Source organism: Carassius auratus, unplaced genomic scaffold (genome assembly GCF_003368295.1).
Source record: "Carassius auratus strain Wakin unplaced genomic scaffold, ASM336829v1 scaf_tig00024173, whole genome shotgun sequence".
In the NCBI taxonomy this organism is placed as follows: domain Eukaryota; kingdom Metazoa; phylum Chordata; class Actinopteri; order Cypriniformes; family Cyprinidae; genus Carassius; species Carassius auratus.
In genome coordinates, this window is record NW_020525323.1 from 343,975 (window position 1) to 370,357 (window position 26,383).

The 26,383-nt window shown below is 37.5% G+C and overlaps 1 protein-coding gene across 3 annotated transcripts in view; it reads left to right on the plus strand.

The window, feature by feature from the left end:
- llgl1 (LLGL scribble cell polarity complex component 1) overlaps positions 1–26,383 on the plus strand; it is a 34,620-nt gene that overhangs the window by 2,978 nt on the left and 5,259 nt on the right. For 2 of the 3 annotated variants that reach the window (XM_026250416.1, XM_026250417.1), the window contains exons 3-17: positions 10,564–10,645; positions 10,767–10,897; positions 11,010–11,153; positions 14,515–14,677; positions 14,986–15,121; positions 16,244–16,298; positions 16,381–16,535; positions 17,160–17,377; positions 17,927–17,994; positions 18,269–18,422; positions 19,172–19,276; positions 20,165–20,457; positions 22,470–22,623; positions 22,736–22,877; positions 26,029–26,312. In XM_026250416.1, coding sequence (XP_026106201.1) covers positions 10,564–10,645; positions 10,767–10,897; positions 11,010–11,153; positions 14,515–14,677; positions 14,986–15,121; positions 16,244–16,298; positions 16,381–16,535; positions 17,160–17,377; positions 17,927–17,994; positions 18,269–18,422; positions 19,172–19,276; positions 20,165–20,457; positions 22,470–22,623; positions 22,736–22,877; positions 26,029–26,312 — 2,284 coding nt within the window. The remainder of the gene's footprint in view (positions 1–10,563; positions 10,646–10,766; positions 10,898–11,009; positions 11,154–14,514; positions 14,678–14,985; positions 15,122–16,243; positions 16,299–16,380; positions 16,536–17,159; positions 17,378–17,926; positions 17,995–18,268; positions 18,423–19,171; positions 19,277–20,164; positions 20,458–22,469; positions 22,624–22,735; positions 22,878–26,028; positions 26,313–26,383) is intronic. The other variant, XM_026250418.1, reaches the window with a different exon arrangement.

Sequence of the window (26,383 nt, forward strand, 5' to 3'; positions counted from 1 at the left end):
GGCAGAATCAGTGATGATATAATGATTGTGGTGGTACAGTACAGGTCTTTGAGCTTTGGGAGGCTGGTAGTGTCAGGCACAGCCCAGCTGAGAGACGCTCAGTCTGCAGCCTTGACTCACTCGGGACGGGGTGGGGTCAGGGGGAGTGTGCTAGCTGTGGGACGGCCCGATCTGACAACCTGCCACTCACCAGATCTGAGCGATTATCTGTCAGCACTTACAAACTAATACCTCATCCATCAGAGAGAGAAAACTCATGATGGAGAGAAGACAGGGACTGGTCGGTGTATATAAAGAGGGTGTTCTGTGGTTGAGTAATGAGAGGTTTGGCTTTGAAAGCATTTCCTCTGATTGGGTGTTGGAGGGGGTGTGATGAGAGATCAAAGTTTGGTTTACCCTGTCTGACTCCATCCTTTTTAAAACTGGATGTCTTTGAATAACATTTGGGAATAAGGTATTAGTTCAGTGTTGGTGAATGTCTCTCTTCCGTCATCAAGAGTTCTCTTTGAGAGACTTTTAAGTTCAGACGTTTGCTCATTATTTTTTAACAAGGAAAGCTGAATGACTTGGTTTCACGCTAGCTTGTTTTGAGAGAAATTCTGCAGAATGCATTTAAACATGGTACAATTATGCTAAAGCATAATCCAATTAGTCAACATATTTAATAATCCAAGAGATCCCAGAGCTTTTTAATTTAGGATCCTGCTAGAGCAATATGATCAATCTCAAGACTTGCTGAAAATGTTTTACTGTGAAATATGAGAGGGAAAACTAAAATTAGTTATATATATATTTACTATGTTATTTTACCTGTCATAAGGCTTTTAGTAATCTATGAAAATAAGAATAAACTTGAAGACATGACTTTGAGCTATACAGATAAACAGGAAAATATACTTTTTTTTTTCTTTCTTGATGCTGCAGCAAGAGCAGCTTTATGGCTATATTAAATTATAAATCATTGACATGGAACATTAGTGAGTCATATGTTGGTTCAGTAGCTGGATTTAGTGAGTTCATTCAAATAAGGATTTGTCTGACTGATTTGAAACACTGACTCTTTTCGAACACCTCATTAAAGTTGCGGTAGATGTTTTCTGTATTGTGAAGTACTTCTGAGTCTAACAGACAAGTTGTGCTATTTGTGTTTACATGCAGTCTTTGAAGTGCGTCAAAGCTGAAAAGCAATGCGGGACACGAAAGTTTTGCCCACCAACAAACTTGTTAATTTGACATGAGCTGACATTTACACATGAACTATTCTTACACTTTGCGTTTAATTAACATTCATGCAATCGGTGGGGGATGTGAACTTCGTTTTGAAATTAAGGTCTTTCCAGTTCTGTGTGTATATGCTGAATTATACAGTATGTGTTGATTCCATGTTGGCCTGCTTATGTCTTTTTGCACTCCTGTCTTTAATTCATTAAGTGCAGGAGACTCAGACTCTTTTCCTATGGGTCATGTTAACTTGGGCTGAATCAATAGCCATATCCTGCTGGATGAAAAGACTAGCAAGTTCTTTATGAAAAGCTGATAAATTGAACACAGCATACAGTCGTACAGCATTTTATCAGTTCCCGTGGAGTTATTTGATTAAGCTGTCAGTGCTTCCTTCATTAGTTTTGAGAAAACCGGAACGCTTCTGTGGTTTGATAAGCTCCATTTTATCTGGATTGGTTCCAGCTCCAGATGTGTGGTTTGCACATCAAAGGCTAGATTGCTGTGATGTGCATAGCTCTACAGCCCGGGTCGTCTCGACGTCAGATGTCAGAACGGCCAAGTCTGAGGTGCGTCTGATCAAGGGTGCTGTCATCAGAGTTTGTTCAAAGACATCATTAGCAGAAGCTCTGGATTCATTTATTATGCGACAAAGCCATTAACTGTTCCATTAAAGTACCTGAAGCTGAGGTGTGTGCTTGATAAAATGATCAGATTGTTTCTCCCATTGTATTTTAAGGTCCAGATAGATATTAGCAAGCCATTTGTAGGCAAACATTCCTGATTAACTAAAAAATGGAAATCGGGGTGTGTTATGAAATTAAGTATTTTTATGCTATTACTGCTATGGGCATTTTGAATAAACTTTAAAATCCAACCATTTTTATGAGCCTATATAAAACGTTTGCTGACCTTTTGAAAGCTTGCCTTTAAATGAGATGTTTACTGTTGCCTTTTGTTTCTTGGCCTCAGTTTAGTGAGCATTCAATGAAATAGGAGCCTGTCTGATCATAAATGTGTCTCTGCTGCCACCACAAATTGAGGCGCAAGGGTGGGTACTATATTTTAAGGCTGAAGGGGAGGACAGACGAGGGGGTTTTAGCAAGGCGAAGTGGAAAGTAATGGGACTGCTGGGACAGAGGAGCTGTTGGAAGTGTGGGGTTCACTCCTAAAGAATGCATGTGGCTGTGCCCTAAGTTCACTCTCTGCTGACAGAAGACATTCCTCTGCACTTTTGTTGCTGGTCCTCATCTCAAAGACGTCTTTTGAAATGGTTTCCCGGGCCACCGCTGGAGCAGGCTTGTAATCAGGATGTGCTTCAGATTTTAGAAGCGACAGCTTTTGTGATTGACAGTGTCTGGCAGGCTGAGCCATGTAACTGTCAGAAATGCTGCTTCTGTTGTCGGTTGTGGCTGTTCTAAAATGAGGTGCGGTCTGGTCCTAAAAATGATTTTTTGTCATTACTATGCCCCCCCCCCCTCATTTGTTCAGTGCGCATTAGAGCTCATTAACCTTATCTAACAGACGCCATTTATACTCCGATATCACAATGGATATGAATGATCATCGGCTGCAACGAAAAGAGGTCCCGTGTATAGCATTTGTTGGTTATCGTATACACAAGATAAAAAGAGAAAATCCCTAAGTAGTGATGTCCAAGTTGTTTCTATTTTTGTTGGACAGGGAAGGAAAATTGTGTAAACTGATACTTTTTAGTAAGAGTTTTAGAGAACAGTTTAATTTACTATTTAAAATGTGCTGATCCACATCAATAGATGGCAGTGCAGCATCTAATACCACTGTGGTATCAGTATTTATAGCACACAAAGAACAGCAATGATAACGTGAGCTAAAAACACTACAGAGTGTATCTTAAATACAGTAAAATAATTGCTTTAAGATGAGTTTTTTGGATCAGTAGTTGAAAATATTTTGATATTGGAATAGAATTACATGTTTAGATATCTGTGGTTTTGAGACAATTCCAATGTCTGTGGTAATATGCTAAACCATAAAATGACTATTAAAAACGATGATTTAAGCAACTTTATAGCTCATATAATTCAAGTTTTGACAAGTCTTATAAAATGATACCATTACAGTTCAGCCTTTAAACCATTTTCAGTCAAAATTATAAAGACTTAGATGGAGATAGGATAAAAAGAAAATGGCATTGCAAATTTATTTCCCTTCAGAGATGCATTCATATAAATTCCCAGAGTCCTCAGAATTGTAAGATTCGGATGGATGGCTTGTTTCAGTGTGAGAATGGCAAGTTTTTATGAAAGGCAATGTATTTGGCAGTATGTTTATTTCTTCAAGCAACAGCTGTAAAGTATTAAATAGTTAGTCTGTGAGAAGGAAATTATTAGAGTCATGCATTTTATGAAATCTAATCTACGGAGGAGCAGCATATCTACATCCCACTGTTAACTGACCCTATGCAAAGACCCGCCCCTACATCCGACAAGCCATGGTGCTCTCACGCCACACCTCTGGTTCTCACGCAGTGAAAAATAAATCCCAAAGCAAAGAGGAAAGTGACAACAAGCAGACAGACAAGACAGAGCAGCTTACTTTTGGTACGAAAAAAAGTCTCTGCTTTTCAAATTTTGTGTCTTGCCTGATAACCAACCATTTCTTCCTCTTTACTAATTATTATAGCACAAAATAAACATGAATGAACATTGGAAGGTATCTTATTTCAACCACTGAAAGACTCCAATTTACACACCATTTTCAGACAAAATGGCCAATTCGGCATTATGATTGGTCAGATCACCTGTCAGTCAAACTCGCTGCGAAGAGTGAATTAATCCACCATCCTTTTCTTTTTTTTTTTCTTTTTTTTTTTTTTTTTTACATTTTCCTCTTATAAACTATAGATCAGTTTATCAACACCAATCTTTTGCAATCTAGACTACAATTTCCTAACTACTCACCCTTACCCTATGCAGCTGCTGAGGTGGGCTGTTCGAATAACGTAAGCTATTAAATCTGTATACATGCCAAATAAATGCAAGCTGCTTTCATGTGTGAAACAAGCCCAGGGTTGTCACGACCAGTACCAAAAAACATTAGTGGGAAAATTAATTGACTAGTCAGAACAACCCTTACAGAGTTTTTCTGCCTCCTAATTTAATGCATTTCTTTGTATTTGGTATGAAGCATCTGCCAAGAATACTACTAAACACACACCAATGTCTAGAGTTGCTCTTCTGGGTTAATTGTGCAACTAATGTGCTGTGTTCATATAATTCTTGGTAGATCTTCAAAATGTCCGTCATCGTTCCTATCATCGGTTGTCTTCTCGATCAAGCGATAAGTGGATCTGTATGCATGGACTCTTATCCTAGAGCGCTAGCTATCTGTTTTCCTCTCCCGGCGGCATTACTGCAGCTCTCTGATCTGAGCCAGGGAGTTTGCATCTATGCCACTGCAAACACTCAGACATTTGTCTGGTCTAGAGGCATAACCTTATCACAACTTTTAGTTTGGCAGATTGCCTCAAGAAAGACTGATGCTCTCACATTTCACATTCTCGCATTGGGATGTCCTCTCTTCTGATTGAACACAGCTGAGGAAACACTCCAACGCCTCTTCATAGGTTCATTCATAACTGCTCTATCGGTTGCTGGAGCCGTTTCTTCCCGATGGTTTTAGATGGTGCTGCTGAGGGAAGTTGAAATGTCTCTTTGCATATCTTTTCTCTCATGTGTCTCAGCCTAAAGCCATTAGTATTCTGTTGTGAGCCTCACGGACACACACAGGGAGCTCAAAATCAGTCCCCTTCCCCCCTGTAGTGCACTTCAGCGGCCAGTAAGCAATCTATAGACCTTTGGAAACTCGAATAGTGAAGAAGACTCATTGAATTCTGTTTTATGCTCATTGCTGCCAAACCTTTCTACTTAAAGGGTCTCAATTTATTTACGAATTGTGGCAAGTTACTGGATGGGAAAGGGTTCGCCTGTGGCTTCTTTTAAAAGGACCTTTGCCTGTTTTAGAAATAAGCAGAACTGGCGTAGGAATCTCCTTCCAGTCAGTCTAATCAGTTGTGACATGAACTGAAAATGGCCATGCACTATGGGTAACACAAAGTTCACGGTTCAGTCTTTGTTGCAAGAACTACAGTTTCTAGAACGGCTTGCTAAGCCAAAGTTCAGCTGGAGCTGCTGTATGCCAAGCATTTCATCATTTGCTGCTTTTTCTTTACTTTTAAAAGGAATTTTAGATTGCGTTCATGCATGTCAAATCAGATGATACTTTTAAGCAATGTTATACGAGGTTAACAAGTGACTTAGTATTTCAGAAATGGTGGATACTGTGTTTTAGCATAAACCGGTTTGGTTTTCGTCCATTCAATGACTCATACAATAGGCATCACTTATAATAGTTTTTTTCTTGTTTAGAGAAAACCCACATAATTACTTAGGTTTGTCTCTTCAATATAGGACAACGTATGTTTACTGCATTAGACTTTGGACACAGTGTCTGCTGTTTGTCACTATTCAGACCGTGAAATTGCATTATTCTTTGCTAACTAGTTGTTAGCGCTTGAGTGAGTAATTGCTGGGCATTGTTGGGACTATGTGGAGAGGAGATGGTCAGCGTAGGACCTCCAAGAGTGTGTTTGGCTTATGTTGTAAGAGCAGTCTGGGGCCCTGGAAGGGAGTTCTGATTGTTTCATGACTTTGAGATGTTAAAACTCTTTTGTGTTAATGGAGAGGGTGGAGAGTAGCTATAGTGTGGCTAAATATTTATATTATTTGGATAATGATGAATTTACGTAATTTATTTTGAATGTGTTGTTTCCTATGGGAAATGTATTCTTAATTGCATTGAATGTGCATCGGATTATAAGTCTTACTTGCAGATAAAATGATGTGAATGTAATGATGTTAATGAAATGAAAGGCCACTTAAGTGTATACTTAAAGTGTACTTTCATGACCACTTTCACTTAAGTGCCGTTTATAATGTCAAAATTAAATGTTTTACTTTAAAGTACTTTTCAATCATTGGTTTAGTCTTTTGTTGTGCTTTTAAAGTAGACTGTACATTTTAAAATGTTAAAAGTGTCTTATGATGTTGCTAAAAAGAATATTATTTTGTGCATTTGGTGTAATGAAATGTTTACACTGTTTGCGGTTCAAGAAACACATTATTTTCCAAATACTGTACATTATTGTTGGTGCTCTATGCCACACCTTTCTGAAAGACGTCATATTTTACAAAGTTCATTGGTCTGAAAAGTGAGGTGTGTTCCAGTACGTTGTGATTGGACGAATACATCAAGGGTGTGACGGATATCCCCAGTGGGGACATAAAGGGGAAGTTGTGGCCTAGTGGTTAGAGAGTTTGACTCCTAAACCTAAGGTTGTGGGTTCGAGTCTCGGGCCAGCAGTACCACGACTGAGGTGCACTTACTTGGCAGTCTATCGGACAGTCACAAGCCTCTGGGTTTTCATCCAAAATATCTTAAATTGTGTTCCAAAGAAGAACGAAGCTTTTATGGGTTTGGAACGACATGGGGGTAAGTGATTAATGATAATATTTTTTTTAGGGTTGCGTATCCCTTTAAATTCTTTTGAGTAGTGTTTTTTTTTTTTTTTTTTTTTTTTTGTTCGTTCAAGTAAGAGTTTCATTTTCACAAGAGTTATGCCAAATTACATTTGTTGTTTGCTTACCCTTATGTTATTCTGAGCTCCTGATATTGTTGTAGAACACAAATGGAGATGTTTAGGAAGAATGTTAATGTAAAATGTACTTTTTTTTTTATTTTTTTTATATACAATAAAAGTTTCTCTTATATCTCTAAATCTGAACACCTGCGCAGGTACTCGATATCCAGATTAGTAATTTAAAAGGAACATTTTCAAGTTTGTAAAGACTATGATCTGTTTCTGTTTACATTACTGTAAACTGTATTCTTTGGCTATAAAACTGGTAATTTTGATCAAATTAATTTGCATTGCGGAGTCTTATTGGCATCTAATACTAGTTTGACTTTCATGGATTACTTGAGAAAAGAAAAAAAAAGATTTTTAGAATGTTTTTGAGCCGTTCTGGATGCCGTCACTATCTTAAAATTCATGTTCTTTTGTGTCTTGAGAATATCAGGTTCTGTTTTTAGTGTCTGCTTGTTACTTCCAGTGGAAACACTAGTATTCACAGGAGACATGTAGCTGAAGGAAATGAATTCTGAATGCAGAATTCAGAGCATGTCTGAAAGACGCTGTGAGCGAGGATGTGAAGGTCTCTCAAATTAGCTTGTCCAACACATAAAAACCTGCATGTGTCAGAGTTGTCAAACGGGTCATGATGAATCTTAAAAAATGGTTCACCACAAACAGGAAATCCCTTTCTTTCCTCATGTCAACAAACCAAAACCATGCTGTGCCTGCTCAAAAAGCAGCCATCTCGTGGTTTGTAATCTCTCCGCACCATTAGCAATGCACTGAGATGGGTTGGCTCAGAAAGGAGGGTTTAATTCTTGTTTTATTGACTGTAGGGGGAGTTTTTGCGGGGGAAAAATGACAGGGGCTCTCTGTTCATGTTAATGACCTGTAGAGTAATCAGAGCTTAGTGTGAGAACTTCACAGATGTTTCTACTTCTCAGTTTAATTCCCACACTCAACACAGAGGCCCTGCACTCCCAACATGCTTCACACATCTTTCTGTGCTCTATGCTTGGACCTTCTTTTGGTGTACAACTTTTTTTTTTTTCACCTCACTTATTGTATCCATTTTCCCCCTTTCTCTGTCTTCCCTTTTTCTCTGCCTATTGTGCAGAAGCATGACGTAATCCTTAATGGAGTGGAGCTGATCAAAGGGTTATCCTTGTAATAAGAAGAATATTAACATTAGTAGTAACTTATTATTATTTTAATTATTCTTTAGCTCATGTCCTACCTCATAGTACTTGCAACACCCAAGGTCATGGGTTTGATTCCCAGGGAAGACAAGAACTGCTGATTAAAAGCAAATGTCAAATGCATTAATAGAAGTTACAGGAAGCTTTACTACACGAGTGCATTTATATTATTTATAAAACGTTATTTTGCTACGGTCTACTTTATCTCACTACTATCATTAATTACTCTTACTACTCTCACACTCATGTCATTCCAAATCTGTGTTGAAATCTGAGAACTTTCTGGCCCTGCATAGACAGCAGTGTGACTACCACGGTAGAGGTACATTGTTAAAATTGTCCATGTATTTTTATGTTACATGGACTATTTTATGTTATGATGTTCTTACTATCTTTCTGGGCCTTGAATGTGTCAGTTACTCTTGGATTTCAACAAGAATATCTTCATTTGTGTTTCCGAAGATGAACGAAGGTTTTACGGGTTCGGAACGACAAGAGGGTGAGTAATTATTGATTGATTATTTTTGGGTTTATGATCATTATCTGATGAACAACATTGTCTGAGATGTTAACATTACATTTCATGTTGGGTTATGGATAATTGGTGTGAGATGTTACATGTTTTCCAACTTTTGACCTTTTCATAATGTAGCGTTTTTTGGGGCATACGAGCCCCTTCTGCAAATAACAGTACATGTATGCCTGTTCCTGTGTGACATAATCGAGATGCTGCCATGGAAACCAAGGGGACTTCAGAATGGAGCAGTTCGTCTGGGGTGCTGTTTCAAGGGCCTGGTTGTGTAAGACATTATGGGCTTGATTAGGCAGCAGCTGAAGTGGCTCTCAGAGCGCTGCGTGTGAGGTGGCTGGGTGACGTGCGGCACTGCCACACAGTCTGAGCTTTTGTTCTGGACTCAGTGGAGCTGACAGTGTGTCCTGTGCTCCCCTCGCACCGTGACTGCAGCTCTTCTCATTAGTCTGAATCCGATGTACCTACCCTGCCTCACGAGCAAGTCTGCCGAGAGAAATGGCCTGTGTTCAAAATCATGATGTCCAGTCCAACCCTTTCCAAATTAATCCAAAAAACAATAACATTTGGGTCAATATAATGAAAATGCTCGCTTGAAAGTATTTATTATAAAAAAATAAAAAATAAAGAATTATATATTTATATATATTTTATAAGGAATATTTATTTAACAATAAATAATAAACGTTTGGATGAAGTCTGAACACTTTACACACTTAATTAAAATTTCAGTTGTTAAATAATTTCTTCATTTTTTTTCTTGAAGTGAGCCAACATTGCCCCCCCAATAAACAAACAAACACAAAATGCATGAAACTTGTGGCTGTTTGAAAATGTAATGTTTCTGTTATTCAGCATACTTTAGTTCAGTATTGTGTGGGAATGCATTTATCTTTTTGCTCTTTGGTCAAATAATAGCACTTGTTAAACACGTTCAGTTTATTATTCATCAAGCTGGAATAGATGGTCCGGTATGGGGCATTACATTGTGAAATACGGTATCTAACACCGTGTTGTTGGGGTTATATAATGCACATTTTTGACAGTATGGTGGATCATCTTGCCAAGTGCATGCTTTGCATGGTACATACTATTAAATGGTATGCATAGTGCACTCATGCTCTTAAAAAAAAAACAGATTTACTTTTAAAGGCCTGCTGAATTTAGTTATTCTGAGGATGTCTCTTTCTTCCTGCAGAGTTTGGATCATTTTACGTGGATCAGATTTGACCTAGATATCCACTCTTTTGTTATGAGAGTGGAAGGCTGTGTAGTTTTGTAATGAAAAGCAGACTACAATAGCAGTCCAGAAATCATTTGAGCGACCGTCTCTTCAAGAAAATCACGATCAGCTTTGCCAGCTGCTGTTGATGTCAAGCTGAAAAGAGAAGTGGGAGATATCTGCTTATTCTGGAGACATTTATGATCCGATTGAGTGTGGGCCAATCCTTTTGATTAGATTTTGGCTCCGTTCTTAGTATGTAGTTCACTGGGCTGTTTAATGAGCATTATACGACTATAATTAATTCCCTCAGAGAATCCTCTGTTTCCTGAGTCATTACACAGTGTTGCTTCATGAATATTTTTCACAACATTCACATTTAGCTTTGATTTGGCTTGATTTCCCTTTGAAAGAAACCAGAATAAAAGTATGGGCCTGCATGATATATTGTGACAGTATCAAATGCTAGACATTAAATTTAGGTTTTTAATCTTATGCATTAGATATTTCTTGTAAACTGTAATCTAACAGCCCCTTAATTCACAATAATTTTAAAGTAAAGTCATTACTTTAAATCCACAGTGTGTATAGTGAGCATGTTTTTTTTTTTTCTTTAAGAGAGTAAGAATTAATATTTGATCAATTGAAAATTATAATTGACTCCATAATAGATTATGAAAGCCTAGTCTGAAGATTTTTCCCTTGACTGCGCATTAAGATATGGGGCTCCTGGGGTGGAGATGACTGGCCTTCATAAAGACACCGCTGCCGTCACTCAGATACACTTTCTCTATGGACAGGTAAGACCATGTTTCAGTCATTGTAGCTTATTAGGTGTTGGCTTTTATTTTGAAAGTTGCCATTTGAACGGTAGGGTTGTGCCTTTTAAACCATACGAGATGTGTTTTTTTCTGTTTATAGGGAAGGATACTTTCTTTGTTGGATGATAACACCATTCACCTATGGGAGATTGTGCAGAGAGAAAACCGATCTCATTTGGTGGAGGTTCACAGCTTCAACCTGCCTGGCAAGCCAGGCATCGAGAGCACCAGGTAAGGTTTTGTTCCTTATTCTGGTTGCATTTCCTCACATTTTGCTTAGTGTGATGCCTTTTATCATCTTGTCCAAACTATGACCTTTATGCTGGTTTCTTCTCCTGTGTAGTGCGACACGTGTGACCGTCATGTTGTTGAAGCTGAGCTGTGAACTTCTTGCTCTGGGCACTGAAGGTGGTGGGGTGCACTTCCTGGAACTGCCCACCCTCACCTTGCTGAACAAGTCGCTGTTCCAGGATGAGATCATGCAGAGGTGAGAGCCGCCCTTCCAGTGTTGACCTTGTCATGTCATCAGCTCATCCAGATGTTACCCCTTTACTATAGCTGCAGGAGTATGAAAAGGCAAGGTTTTTGGGGGGGGGCTCTGTTCAAATGTGCATGTGTAAAACTGAAATCTCAGTTATATTACACTTAACATTTTTAAGTCTCTTATGCCCTCCAAGGCTTCATTTATTTGTAAAAAATATATAAATAATACAGTAAAAACTACAGTATTGTGAAATAATTTAAAAATAACTTTTCTGTCTATTTGTTTATCATATATGTAATCTAATTTATTCCTTTGGCAAAGCTGAAATGTCAGCATCATTACTCCGGTCTTCAGTGTCACATGATCCTTCAGAAATCCTTTTGATATGTGACCCTTGATCACAAAACCAGTCTTAAGTCGCTAGGGGGCTATAATTTTAGCAATAGCCAACAATACATTGTATAGGTCAAAATTATCTTTTTTTTTTTTTTTTTTCAAAATTCTGATTAGTAATATGCATTGCTAAGAATTAATTTGGACAACTTTAAAGGTGATTTTCTCAGTGTTTTGATTTGTTTGCACCCTCAGATTCCAGATTTTCAAATGGTTGCATCTCGGCCAATTATTGCCCTGTCCTAATAAACCAATAGAAAGCTTATTTGTTCAGCTTTCAGATGTATGTATGAATGTATAAAACTCCATTTCAAAGAATTGACCTTTCTGACTGGTTTTGTGGTCCAGGGTCACATATGCTGATTTGCTGCTCAATAAACATTTCTTATATCTTAAAACCGTTGTGCTGCTAGATATTTTGATATTTGATAAACTGTAATACATTTTTTTTTTTCATGATTCTTTGAATCCAAATTTGGAAAAACTTAGTAAAAATATAATGTCTTTTTATATATCTTCATTTTTGATCAGTTCACTGCATCCTTGCAGAATAAACTCATTTATTAGTATAACCCTAACCCTGTCTGCAACCACTCTGAAAAGGATTTTCTGAATGTCTCTCCGGGGACAGCGGGTATTTTATTAAGCCTCTGTGACTCAGGACGTCTACACTGGACTCTAATAAAGATGGCCGTGCAGGCAGATTCCACAACACTTACCTCATAAAATAAGCATTTTGGGACTCCCACCCCATCTGAGAGGACTGTGCTTGAGGTTAATGAAGCTGCAGCAAGACCTTTTGTTTATTTTCTTTCCCTCCTTTGGCCCCATCCGAGCCGCTTTTGTCACACTTCTCTCATACACTTTGAACTGGGAACGAATCAAAGTTCCTGATGCGCCCCTTCTTGCCCCCAGCTGTGGCTGTCTGTTACTCTGTCAGTAGGTTATATGCAGCTTGAGCTTTCCTGTCCCACTGCCAAGGCCCAGACTTCTCACCGCAACAGTTAGACGTTTGGAGTTCAGAAAGACCTCGATCCCCGTGATCTGATGGGATCTTTTTAAGTTGCTGCTATCTATTTGTTATTGTAAAGATAATACACTGTTCGTTAATAACAAGAAACTTGTTTTTCCTAAAGGCTGTATTTATGTCTGCTACAAGGCAGGAAATCACACTAACTATTCATCTTACTCTTTAAAGACGTTATTTAACTCTCAGATAAATTACAGCTTTCCCGGCGTGCTCTTTTGCAGATATAGCCTGGGTGGTTCATCTGCTTCGGAGAGACCTTGAACTGCTCATTAACTGAGCACAATTTAGGCTAATGGGCATCCTATCTGAGCCACTGGTAATAAGTATGTGTCAGCCAGGAAACTACTGAACAAAATGCTTTTGTACCAAGTGCCAAATCTCTTGGGGCCCCAGCCGAGGAGGTGTTTAAAATGGGGGATATGAGCTTTGCACACTCATCTTTGGGAATCAGCAGGATCTGGAATGCCAAAATATAGTTTGTGGCTCAGTAGAAAAAAAAGCGTTGTGAATTGTTTTTCATAAGACATGGGGGCATCTACGGTAGTCTACATTTGAAGACAAGAATGGGTATTGTTTTGGTTTTAGGACAACTTTGATGAAAGGTTTTGATCCACTTCAAATTTGGACTACTTTAGCTTGGCATGTATGTGAGTTTTGATGTCTTCAGAATACTTATTATGATTACAAATGGTGTGCTTGCAAGTATGAAACCTAATTATTATTATTAATGTCTGAAATAATTTAATATTCAGATTAGTTAACATTTTAAATTATTATTTTATATTATTTCATAATGATTGTATTAGTGCGTGCGTTTGTGTGTCTGTGTGTGTGTGTATATCTATCTATCTATCTATCTATCTATCTATCTATCTATCTATCTATCTATCTATCTATCTATCTATCTATCTATCTATCTATCTATCTATCTATCTATCTATCTATCTATCTATCTATCTATCTATCATGCAAAGACCATTTGAAAATCATAGTTCAGCTCATTAGAACCTTATAGCCTCGTCCTGCACATTTTCAGTTTTTATAAAATTATCTAAGATCTAAAATCGCAAGATCTTCCATTAACTTTGACAATTTTCTAAATTCTGAAGCATTAATGCCATTTCAGTGATTTCCTTGTAAAACCCTCATGTTGTTTGTGTGAAAGTTGTGTTTCTTTTGGCTGTTCTCATCCGAAGCCAAGCCACCAGAGGACTACTCCAGTCCTTCTTTTCCAAGCGCCTTCCTCTCTTCCTCTTTCCCTTCATTGCTGCATCTCATCCCGACTCTGTGGGTGTACCATGCACATTCCAGCTCTTGAATCCATGCCACAGCCACGGAGGAATCCCGGACTGTGGCTTTTGATTGGTCATCGTTTGTCTGACTTTCAAACTGAATTTAGGCATGTCAGCGTCTGATAATGTTGTCAACTTCTGCCGTGTTATTTTTGCATTGAAACCACTGATATTTTTTTTTTGGACTTGTTTATTGAACTTTGTGTTTTCTTTCCGTTCACCCCGTTAGACTTTGCAAACATGAATCAAGAGTAATTGTTACCAAATGTTCGATACATTGTTTATTCATCATTCGCTGAACCCTGAGACCTGCACTTTTTTCCATGCAAAATGCTTTTCCACACAAGCCTGCATTTGATTCGGATGAGAAAGAGTGCCGAGTGAAGTTTTGCTGTAAAGGTTTTCTGTACTTCACTAGTGCTCTGTGTTTGCTAGTGTGGTTTGGTACAAAGTAGTGTGTCCTCAGATTGGGGTTCTTCTCCAAACAGAAGTGCAGTTGGGTGGGACTACAAAGAGGATACATCTTCCCATACATCTTTGTGCAGCGAAGTACTTGGTTTTGTCATCAGTCTGTTGGTTTCCTGAATCTTCTGAATTACAGCTTGTTATTTGTAAAGTCATTCACATGTCTGGTTATTCCCCTTTTCAGCGTTCCAGAGGAGTACAAGTGTGGAAAATCATTGGGGCCCGTGGAGTCCCTGCAGGAACATCCACAAGACTCTGATAAAATCCTCATTGGTTACAGCAGAGGTCTGGTTGTACTCTGGGACCTCAACTGTCGGCATGTAGACAACCTGTTCCTGGGAAAGCAGGTGGGTTTGTTTGATGTTTCTCAAATGGTTTTCAACACTCGTTTGGGTTGTGGTTGAAATGCAATGAATTGATATAAAATCATAGACTTCAGTGTTTTAAAGTCTCTGTAAATGTCAAATATTTTCAAAAGTGATCAGGTCAAGAGATCTGTTCACGATTGATAAAAACTCCTTTAATTCCATCTTCAAATCATCAGTGCTTAAAAGTTAAGATGTCCAGCTGGTTTAACTCGGATCTTTTGACTTCCCTTCATCATCTTTGGTCCTTCTTTGACGCTGTGTATTGTGTGGGACTGTCACTCTTGCAGCAGCTGGAGAGTTTGGTCTGGGAACGGTCCGGAAACAGCTTTGTTAGTTCCCATAGTGATGGCGGATACATGGTGTGGGCTGTCAGCAGCAGCAATCCCTGCACTCATGACCCCATCTCATCCACCATACCATATGGTGAGCCATAACACATGCCAGTTACACACCCTTCCCTTTTTCTCTTTGGTTCTCACACACACAGATTGTTTGTTAGCACTAAGCTTGTTTACATGTGCAATTACAATGGTCAAGTTACGTTTTCCATCTGTCTGTCCAAGTGTAAACTATCATTCATAAGTTTGGGCTCAGATAAAATGTTTTTTTTTTTTTTTTTTTTTAATGTCTACTTTTATTCATCAAGGATGCATTCAATTGATCAAAAGTGACAGTTAAGGCATTTTTTTATAAATGCTGTTCTTTTGAACTTGAATCCTGAAAAAAATGCATTAGTTGTCGCAAAAACAGTTTTCAACTATGACAACAATCATATTAGTATAATATCTGAAGGATCATGTGATGCTGAAGACTGGAGTAATGATGCTGAAAATCACAGGAATTTATTACATTTTAAAATCTTGATTAAGATATGATTTTTTTCATATTTTTGTAATATTTCACACTATTACTTGTATATTGTTTTCTACTGTAGTAGCGGCCAAATAAATGGAGCGTTGGTGGTTGAAAGAGCTATCTTTCATAAACCTTAAGAAAAATCTTACTAACCCAAACTTTTGAGGCCTATCGTTGTCAGATTAATGGAAAAACGTTGGACAAAGCAAAGCTGTAATCGCTATTACTATACAAGTCAGACTAAAGTGTTTACATTTAAGACTCGCTATCGTTTTATTCTGGCCGAAATGAAACCTTTAACATGCTTGTAAATGCATCTCCTGTTTTGGGCTGTTTTTAATGGAGGTACAGTAATTCCAGTAGCCATAAGCTCATCGACGACTGGTCATGCTGTAAAGATTGCTTAACTTGCACAATGCCAGTAAAAGTTGTTCTATACCAAAGCTTAGAGTCTGTTCAACTTTTGTAATAGGCCATTAAAATCCTTCTCCAGACTTATTAAAGGGATCGTAAACCTCAAATGCACTCTTCACTATTAGCTGATGGTTTGTTGATGCAAACCGCTTGGGGGAACTACGGATATTTTCCAGTTTTTACCCTGTACTCTTCCAAGATTTCTGTAGTTTTGGTGGTTTCCCTTAAACTCGGTTTGTCTTTCTGTTTTCCTCATTTTTGTGTTGTTCATCTCAGGCCCCTTTCCCTGCAAAGCCGTGAACAAGATCCTGTGGAGGACAACAGAATCTGGGTGCGTGCTGTAATGAGTGAGAAATGAAATCCCATGATGGCATGTTTTCGTTCTCTCAGGAGGGTCTCCTCTGTGTCTGTAGAGCTCCTCTAGTGTTGTTCAGTGGCGGTATGCCCAGAGCCAGCTATGGAGACAGACACTGCTTGACCATCCTCCAGGACAGCAGCCACGTCACCCTGGACTTCACCTCGCGTGTCATCGACTTCTTCACCATTCACTGCACAGACAGAGAGAAGGGTGAGCCGGCCGCCCATGGGGCCTTTTAATGTTTAAAGATTTGGGCTGATAGCTGAAAAGACGGGTGGGTGGTTTGCCCTAACTCTTATTTTGAGCTCATAACATCAAACTTCAGGATCGATCATAATAAGATTCATTTTGCTGAAAGTTGTACTCCAAACTGTTTTATTATACAGCATGATCTACCTAGGGTTTTTAAACGTCTCTAAATAACAATAACAGCTATTATCTTTTTATTTATTTATTTAATAATGGATGATGGTTGTTTTTGTGGAATAATATATAATTTATATTTATTTAATACTACTACTTTATTTATTATTATCATTATACTTTTAATAATATTATTATACTACTACTACTAATTATTATTATTATTATTATTATTGTTATTATTCAATAGTGGATGGTGATTATTGTTGTTGTAGAATAATATATATAGTAATTATTTATTACTACTATTATTATTATTTTGCTTCTGCAAAATAATAATAATAGGTTGGTTCTGCGGAGCTGTTCATGTAACAAGTGTCCTATAAATCACTGATGCTACATGTGTATGCTAAATGTTTTTATTTTGTGTTGTTGTTGTGCATGGACTTCAGTTATTTTTGTGCCTCGCAGAATTTGATGACCCATCAGCGCTTGTGGTTCTTTTGGAAGAGGAGCTGGTAGTGATTGATCTTCAGATGGCTGGCTGGCCCACTGTCCCTGCTCCTTATCTGGCTCCTCTGCACTCCTCCGCCGTCACCTGTTCATGTCACATCTCAAATGTGCCGCCCAAACTGTGGGAGAGAGTGGTCAGTGTGGGCCAGCAGCAGTGTCCACTGCAGGACTATGAGGTGGCTGAATTAAAAGACCCCATACAGAAACTCAAAACTAGCACTTTTTTTTTTTTTCTTTTTTTTTCACACGTGTCCTCGTTTTTGGTTTAACAGCAAATTGGTCAGAATGGATTTAAAATCCACTTGCAAATTCTGGAGAATGTGTAAAATGATGTGTTGACATCTCCATAACTGACATATAGCTGGCTTTCATGCTTTTACATGCGCATCGTTTTTCTTTCACTTCAGCAAATATTTGCAATTAGTATAACATCTGTTATGTGTATAACATTATCATTATAAAAAAACGCCACCCTTCATTTTTTTTGTCAGGGTTATATAAATGAACTGATTTAATACAGCACGCTCGTACTGTATTTTTGGATTTAATAGCTTAGTCTTTCTGAAATGGATTTTACTTCACAACCACCAATAAGACACAAACCAGCATCAAAGTTCTTATTTAATGTTATTTCATTAGCGTTTTAAAGTTTGCCAGATGTTTTAGTTTTTTTTGTTTAAGTGGCCGCCCTGAGTGTGCTTTTTTTCCCCTCTGTGTTTTGACAGAATTGGCCTATATGTGGAGGGAAAAACTTGGCAGCTGATCCAAAGCAGAAAGAACTGCTGTTAACTGGGTGAGTTTATTTCATTTTAATTTTAATTTATTTACATTTAAATTTGTATTTATTTACATTTAAATTTATTTGCATTATAATTTTAATTTAAATGTATTATTTTGTTTTATTCTTCACATCGCTAATGAGCATAAAAATTAAGTTATCTCAACAGCTTCTTACATTTTTCTTCAGTGTTTTGATCAAACGTCCCACAGGCTTGAATGAAGACATTTGTGTTTATTTGGATCAGTTGTCAGGATGATGTCTGCTTGTATTGGTTTTCTTTTGTCAGTCATGAGGATGGTACAGTGCGTTTCTGGGATGCGTCAGGAGTGTCGCTCAAACCGCTGTACAAGCTGAGCACAGCCAACATCTTTCAGACGGACTGCGAGCACAACGACAGCCTGACGCAGGCCGGGGAGGAGGAATGGCCTCCTTTCAGAAAGGTCAGGGATTTATGGGAGATCTGATGATCTCTTTGACTTTTAAAACAAAGCTTAAATCACATCAGCTGAACACCGGGACATTATTTTATTTAGGTTTACTTTACTCACTGTTTTCTTTCAAAACAAGGGAAGCTTTAGCAACATTCTTGATCTCTCCCTTCTGTTTTTTTTGTTTTCCTAATTCCTTCTCCTCTTCAGCTTCTCCATAAAACACCAAATGCAGTCTGGCGCGTGGCCCACTTTAGCATTTGGGATTCACACTGGACTCGATTCCTTATGCACCTTAATTTAAAGCAGACTGTCTGTCTGACAACTGAAATACTTTGCTGAAGATGAAGCACATTGCTGCTCTGGATGGCACCTCTGCGTTGCTTTTGTTTTTCTCATAACATGCACATTCTTCTTTTCTTTGTTCTAGTCTTTGTCCGCAGCTGTTTGGCTGGGATCAGACGTTATTGAGGGTCAGTGTGTCTAGAGAGGAAGGAAATGCAGTCTTATATGGTTACAGATTGCATTATATTGCTCATAATGTGTGGAGCTATATGGCTGAAGCTTTTTCTTTAAGACTGTATAGATGGTATTTTTACTTTTCTTTGGGATGTGGAAGATATTTTGTTGGACTTGATTGGCTCAGGTGTGTTTTTGTACTAAACGTCCCTCATAAAAGGGATATTGCAGCTCTGTTTGTGCAGCTGTAAGAATCGATGAAGAAGAATAACAGTCCGTGTTTGCTTTTCATTTATTTCCAGGTGGGCTGTTTTGACCCATACAGTGATGATCCCAGACTAGCAATCCAGAAGATCAGCGTCTGTAAATACAGCGGAAAACTGGTGGTGGCTGGAACTGCCGGACAAGTAGGATCACTAGTTTTTAATGATTAATGCAAATATATTTTTAGTTGGCTAGCTTTGTCAGAGATTATTTTACTATAGGGAGATGAGAGGGTCTTTATTACTTACTGTTGGAGAAAGCGTAATGGCTAACTTAGATCACGTGTCCCTTAATAACCAATCATATTACAGCCTTGACATTATTTCAGTTGTGCGACACTCATTCGCCGTTTACGGATCCCATAGGAATGAATGGGAAAAGTGGAGTAAGCTGTATCTCGCCTGTAGCAAAAATTCAGTGACTTCTCTTAAAAAAAAAAAAATACATTTGTGGTAAACTCTAAACCTAGTTCAATCTAAAAGTATTGTTTGGTGTAAAACATGTTGAAGTTTAGCAGATAGGATGTCGATTTATTAAACGATAAGCTAAGTTTCCTTTAAAAAGCTGTTTATATAGCGTCATGAAGCCTCTCCTCCATTGACATCCATGAAAAAAAAATACAATAAAATTGCCTCTGGTCTCCGTTCCCATATATTGCTAGACCGGAAGTGTTAGCTTTAGCCGTTTTTGCTGTGTGTTGTCTAAAAATGCTACAACCTAACCATAATGAATCCTCATAACCTCTTAAAGGGACCGTTCACCCAAAAATTAAAATTATTTTATTAAATTATCTTAAACCCGTACGAACTTTGTTCATCTTCAGACAGAAATTAAGATATTTGAGAGAGAGACAGCAACACAACTACCACATTTAAGACCCCGAAAGGTAGTGAAGACTTCATTAAAATAGTCCAAGTGACATCAGTGCTTCAACAGTAAATATGTGAAGCTACAAGAATGCTTTTTGTGTGTTGTTTGTGTTGACTTCTCAAAAATAAGTGATCATGTTGTAACCCATACTGTGTTCACAGGTTATAGTTCTGGTTCTTAGCGATGAGAAGTCTGATCACATGATCGATGTGGCCACGGTGGACCTGCTCCAGGACCGAGAGGGTTTCACGTGGAAGGGTCATGACCGGCTGCCTCCTAAGAGCGGCTCAGTAGTGTTTGCTCCTGGATTCCAGCCGGTTGTCCTGGTGCAGTGCATGCCCCCCGCGGCCGTTACTGCAGTAACCCTGCACGCAGAGTGGAACCTCATCGCCTTTGGCACCAGTCATGGCTTTGGCCTCTTTGACTATCATCGGCGAAGTCCAGTGCTGGCGAGGTAACTCGTGGTGCCATTCAAAGCTGCTGTGTTACTTTGCCAAATGCTTGTTAATCTGTGCTTCAAATTGAAAGAGATTTATCTCCTTTGCTATGAAGAGATTCAAGTTATTTGAATTGGGGTTGGCTTGATTTTTTTTTTTTTTTAATGAACGCTATTTAATAGCAGAATTAATTAAAACATGATTGTGTCGATGAGCATGTCTCATTCGTAGATGCATTTCCAACTAAATTTGACATTTAATGGCACCAACATAAAAAAATTAACAAGAAAATGGAAATGTATTGCATGTGTATTCCATTAATTGTTATTATATAATATTCTTGCATACTCAGCATCTGCTTATAATAACCAGCCCAATTATAAATGTATTGTTAACAACAAAAACTATAATATTATAATGATGATTGACTCATTTCTTAAAGATTTTTTTTTGTATTTATCATTAATACTTTTGTTAAAGTAGTTTAAACACATTACATTATTATTAACAACAATAAATTATTATTATTATTATTATTAATAATAATAATAATGCAAGTTATTGTTTTAAGGAAATTAAGTATAATTATTTAAAAGTATTTATTATTACCATCATTAACCACAACAATATAATTTTATACATTTGAATTACTTTAATAAAAGTATTAATAATAATACAAGTTATTGTTTTAAAGAAATGTATTATTTATATTAGCAACAACAAATATATAATTGTATGCATTTAATACAATTTTATCACTTTAATAGGTATTATTATTATTATTATTATTATTATTATTATTAATAATAATAACAATACATTTATAAATACATTTATTTTAAACAATCAAATGAATTTATTATTATTATTTACAATATTTCATACATTTAAATTACTTTAAAGTTAATAAGTAATACAGAAATGTTATTTAAAAGAAATGTATTAAATAGGGCTGGGACTCGATTAAAAAAATTAATCAAATTAATTAGAGGCTTTGTAATTAATTAATCGAAATTAATCACATTTTAATCGCATATAATAACCTGAGAACAGTGAGAAGTAATTTTTTTTCACATGGATTTATATTATATCATTGAATAATGACTGAATACCATAAGCTTAATATTGTTAATAACAATATTAAGTGTAGCAATAGCATATTTGGAAACAATATGCTATTTGGAAACAATTTAAAAACAGTACATTTCAGAAATTCAGGAAGCTTATAGGGTGCTGGAACCTTCTGTAAAGTGTTTTTTTAAGTAAAATACAATACTGTCAATTACATTCAGAACATTGGAAACCCTGACTATTAGAAAACATCTCTCTGTTGCTTCAGAGGCCATGACATACTAAGTCCAACTCTCAATAACCTTGACCAAAACAATAAAGAGTTCAACATAAACTGCCAGTTGTACCAACAAAAAAATACATAGTTCAACATAAAGTGTAAAGTCCACGCTAGCTGCTATATGTTTTGCGTTGAGGTAATACTTGAGGCTCGATGAGCTGCGGTGATATGCGAATGCTAGTTGGTGCTCCAGTATAATCGGTCCACCGAAACTCATCCAGTGAGAAACATTCCGCGGTGCAAAAATAAGTTATTAAAAATGCGGGAATTTTTTCTGTAACTAATTAATCTTAATTAACGCGTTATTTTTTGTGTAATTAATCAATCTCAATTAACGCGTTAAAGTCCCGGCCCTAGTATTAAATATACAAAATATATTTGTATAATTATATTACTATTATTAATACCTTTATTAAAGTAATTTACTGCTAATTTAATTTATAATTATTAATATATTATGTGTTAAATGAATTAAATTAATTTATAAGTGATAATTAATAATATAGTAATATTTTTATTAGAAGTATTTTTAATAGTAATAACTGTATAAAATAACTATATAAAACTATAATAACAGTAAAGATACAGTGCAAAAATAACCTCATAGGATATAATAAAAAAATCTGACTTTGTTTGACTGTACTTTGCTGTAAAAGAAAGTTTTGCATTTTTCCATAGGTGCACTCTACACCCCAATGACTCTCTGGCTATGGAGGGCCCGCTGTCTCGAGTGAAGTCTCTGAAGAAATCCCTGCGCCAGTCCTTCAGAAGAATCCGGAAGAGCAGAGTCTCAGGGAAGAAACGGGTTGTGGTTAATAGTCCCACCAGTAAAGTGAGTGTCTAAAGAAACCCCATATACATGCATTACCATGTTACAGGTTCTTGTGATTGAAGGGGATGTTGGTTATTAGTCTCCTTAAAGAAGCTCATCTTGTCTTCCTCAGGTGCAGGAGGCCAACGCTCAGTTGGCGGAGCATGATGCTGAGGTGACGCCAGTGCAGAGACGGATTGAGCCCCGCTCTGCAGACGACTCCCTGTCTGGAGTGGTGCGCTGCCTCTGCTTTGCTGACACTTTCCTCAGAGATGGTGAGTCCTGTGGGGGAGAGGGCTCAAATATGGCACAGTTCAGACAGTGCAGCTATTTGACTAGTGACTAGTTTTGATGTAACTGAATTTGACATTTACGTCTCTACAGGTACTTCTCAATAAATTAGAATGTCGAGGAAAAGTTCATTTTATTAATTCAACCCAAATTGTGAAACTCATGTAGTAAATAAATTCACATGCACACAGACTGAAGAAGTTTAAGTCTTTAGATCTTTTAATTGTGATGATTTTGGCTCACATTTAACAAAAACCCACCAATTCACAATCTCAACAAATTAAATATGGTGACACGCCAATCAGCTAATCGACTAAAAACACCTAAAAAGGATTCCTGAGCCTTCAAAATGGTCTCTGACAATCATTGACACCCTTCACAAGGAGTGTAAGTCAAAAAAATGAATTGCCAATAAGCTGGCTGTTCACAGAGTGCTGTATCCAAGCATGTTAACAGGAAGTTGAGTAGAAGAAAAAGAAAGAAAACAACAGAGAGAACCTCAGCCTTATGAGGATTGTCAAGCAAAACTGATTCAAGAATTTGAGGGAACTTCACAAGGAATGGACTGAGGCTGGGGTCAAGACATCAAGAGCCATCACACACAGACGAGTCAAGGAATTTGGCTACAGTTGTCGTATTCCTCTTGATAAGCCACTCCTGAACCACAGACAACGTCAGAGGCGTCTTACCTGGGCTAAGTAGAAGAAATGGACTGTTGCCATTGGTCCAAGTCCTTTTTTCAGATGAGAGCAAGTTTTGCATTGCATTTGGTCCTAGAGTCTGGATGAAGGGTGGAGAAGCTCATAGCCCAAGTTTCTTGAAGTCCAGTTTTAAGTGTCCGCAGTCTGTGATGATTTGGGGAACAATGTCATCTGCCGGTGGTGGTCCAACCAAAGTCACTGCACCCGTTTACCAATAAATCTTGGAGCACTTAAATGCTTCCTTTTGCATTTCATTTTCCAGCAGGATTTGGCACCTGCCCACACTGCCAAAAGCACCAAAAGTTGATTTAAATGACCATGGTGTTGGTGTGCTTGACTGGCCAGCAAACTCACTAGACCTGAACCACAGATGTGAATCTATGGGCTATTTTCAAGAGGAAAATGAGAAACAAGAGACCAAACAGTGCAGATGAGCTGAAGGCCACTGTCAAAGAAACCCGGGCTTCCAGACCACCTCAGCAGTGCCACAAACTGATCACCTCCATGCCACGCCGAATTGAGGCTGTAATTAAAGCGAAAGGAGTCCCTGCTAAGTATTGAGTACATGTACAGTAAATGAACATACTTTCCAGAAGGCCAACAATTCACAAAATGTTTTTTTTTTTATTGGTTTTAGGAAGTATTCTAATTTGTTGAGATCGTGAATTGGTGTTTTTTTTTTTTTTTTTTTAATGTAAGCCAAAATCATCTCAATTAAAAGAACCAAAGACTTAAAATCGATGCCCACAGACTGAAGTAGTTTAAGTTTCACAATTTGAAACAAATTTCACATTATTTGTGAATTATTCTGGTTGAATTAATAGTTTGACTTTATCAATTGTATACATTTTTGTATTAAATCTTTATTTTTAATTACCATGCTGATATAAGTTTTGCTGTTGATCCGATTCCAAATCTGAGTTTTGTCTGTCCTGGGCTTTATATTGTTTAACCTGATCAAGGCTGCTGTACACTCACCCACGTTTGTGTGTTGAAATGATTTAGGCTGTCACTTTATATTACCTTGCCTGGGTCACCGGCACGAGGAAGCCCCATTTCCCTCATCTTCCAGTATGTGACCTCGTGACTCAAGCAGACTCTTGCACAATAGTGATCCAATCGTGTTTGTGGAGAGCCGAATTTTCCATGAGGGAGTTCTGAACAAAGTAGTATTGTTTTATTAGTGCAGTATATTTAAATCGTTTACAGTCATTGGGGAATAACTTTTACATTTGTACTGTGCAGTTATGAGTGTGAGTGGTTTGCTATTGGAACGTAATAATAGGGTCAGGTTAGGTCACTATTGTGTGAAACAGCTGTGCTGACTGAAGAGGGAAAACTAAAAAATGTGCTCACAAAATACTTAGGCCACCAAATCAGGTCATGGAGAGTGCTACTAATAAGCTGGTAAGTTGATTCAGATGTTAGAAAACAGATCCAGAGCTAGGGTGGACACATGGAGCAGGATTGGGAAACACTTGCTGGAAGATCAAGATTCCTGTTCTTTTCAATCCTTTATTTCAAAACGATGCTTGCTTAAGCCATAGTTTGGGGTCGGTACAATTTTTATTTTATTTTTTACATTGTTGAAAGAAGTCTTGTATTATTTGATCTTAAATGCAGTAAGAACCCATAATAATGTGACTATTGCAATTATAATTTAAAATAAAAGATGAGTATTTTAATACATTTAAAATGTTATTTATTCATTTGACGGCAAAGCTGAATTTTTAGTAGCTGTTATGCTGCATGATCCTTCAGAAATCATTTTAAATTTGGTGTTAAATAATTGTTTCATAAAATATGCAATGTTTTCAAGAGACCTGCATTAAGTAAAAAATAGTTTTTTTTCTAACATTTATAAATGTCTTTTCTCTTAAAGCCTTTCTGATCAGTCTAATATGTTCTATGAATAAAAGTGAATTTCTTAATCAATTACTGACCTCAGTCGTTATGTTAATGCTCTTAATATGCTAATAATGACATGCCCATTCATGCTTAGTCTGTTCAGTTTTTTCCCTTTTTTACACTACATTTGAATACTTTAGTTCCTTTCATTTTGTCATCATCAATAGTAAAAAGATGAATTGAAAAGATGAACTGAAAGATGAATTGTAAGACATAGTCCAGTAATTATTAAATGTTAACTTTTTTTGCACTTGCCAAATGTTAAACTAAATGTAAAAGTCTCACAATCTGTCGACATTTGAACACTGAGATGTACCCCTCTATATAAGAGTATGTCAGTGTTTGCTTTTTAAAAATGACGTTGACAAATCACTTTTTTTTTTTTATTTTTTTTTTATATGAAGTAAAACCATATCTATCGAACTGGCATGCATGAGTTTTATAAATGAGACTCCAGGATCTTAACATTTGTTGTTATGGCTGCAGGCCACCTGGTTGACAGCATTACTTTTCCTCTGTTACTCAGGAACGCATCACGGACCTACAATGTGGGCCGGCACAAACTCTGGCTCCGTGTACGCATACGCTCTGGACGTCCCCTCGCAGGAGAAGTTCTCTGAGCAGAGCGTGGAGGCGCTGCTGGGGAAGGAGATCCAGCTCATGCACAGAGCTCCAGTGGTGTCCATCGCTGTGCTGGATGGCCGAGGGAACCCTCTGCCGGAGCCGTACGAAGTCTCCAGAGATCTGGCCAAGGCCCCAGACATGCAGGGCAGCCACTCTGTTCTCATTGTTTCTGAGGAGCAGTTTAAGGTTGGGTTATTCGCAAGTAAATTAAACTGGATAATTAAAAAAAATGGATTGGACAACCTTTCTTGTGCTTT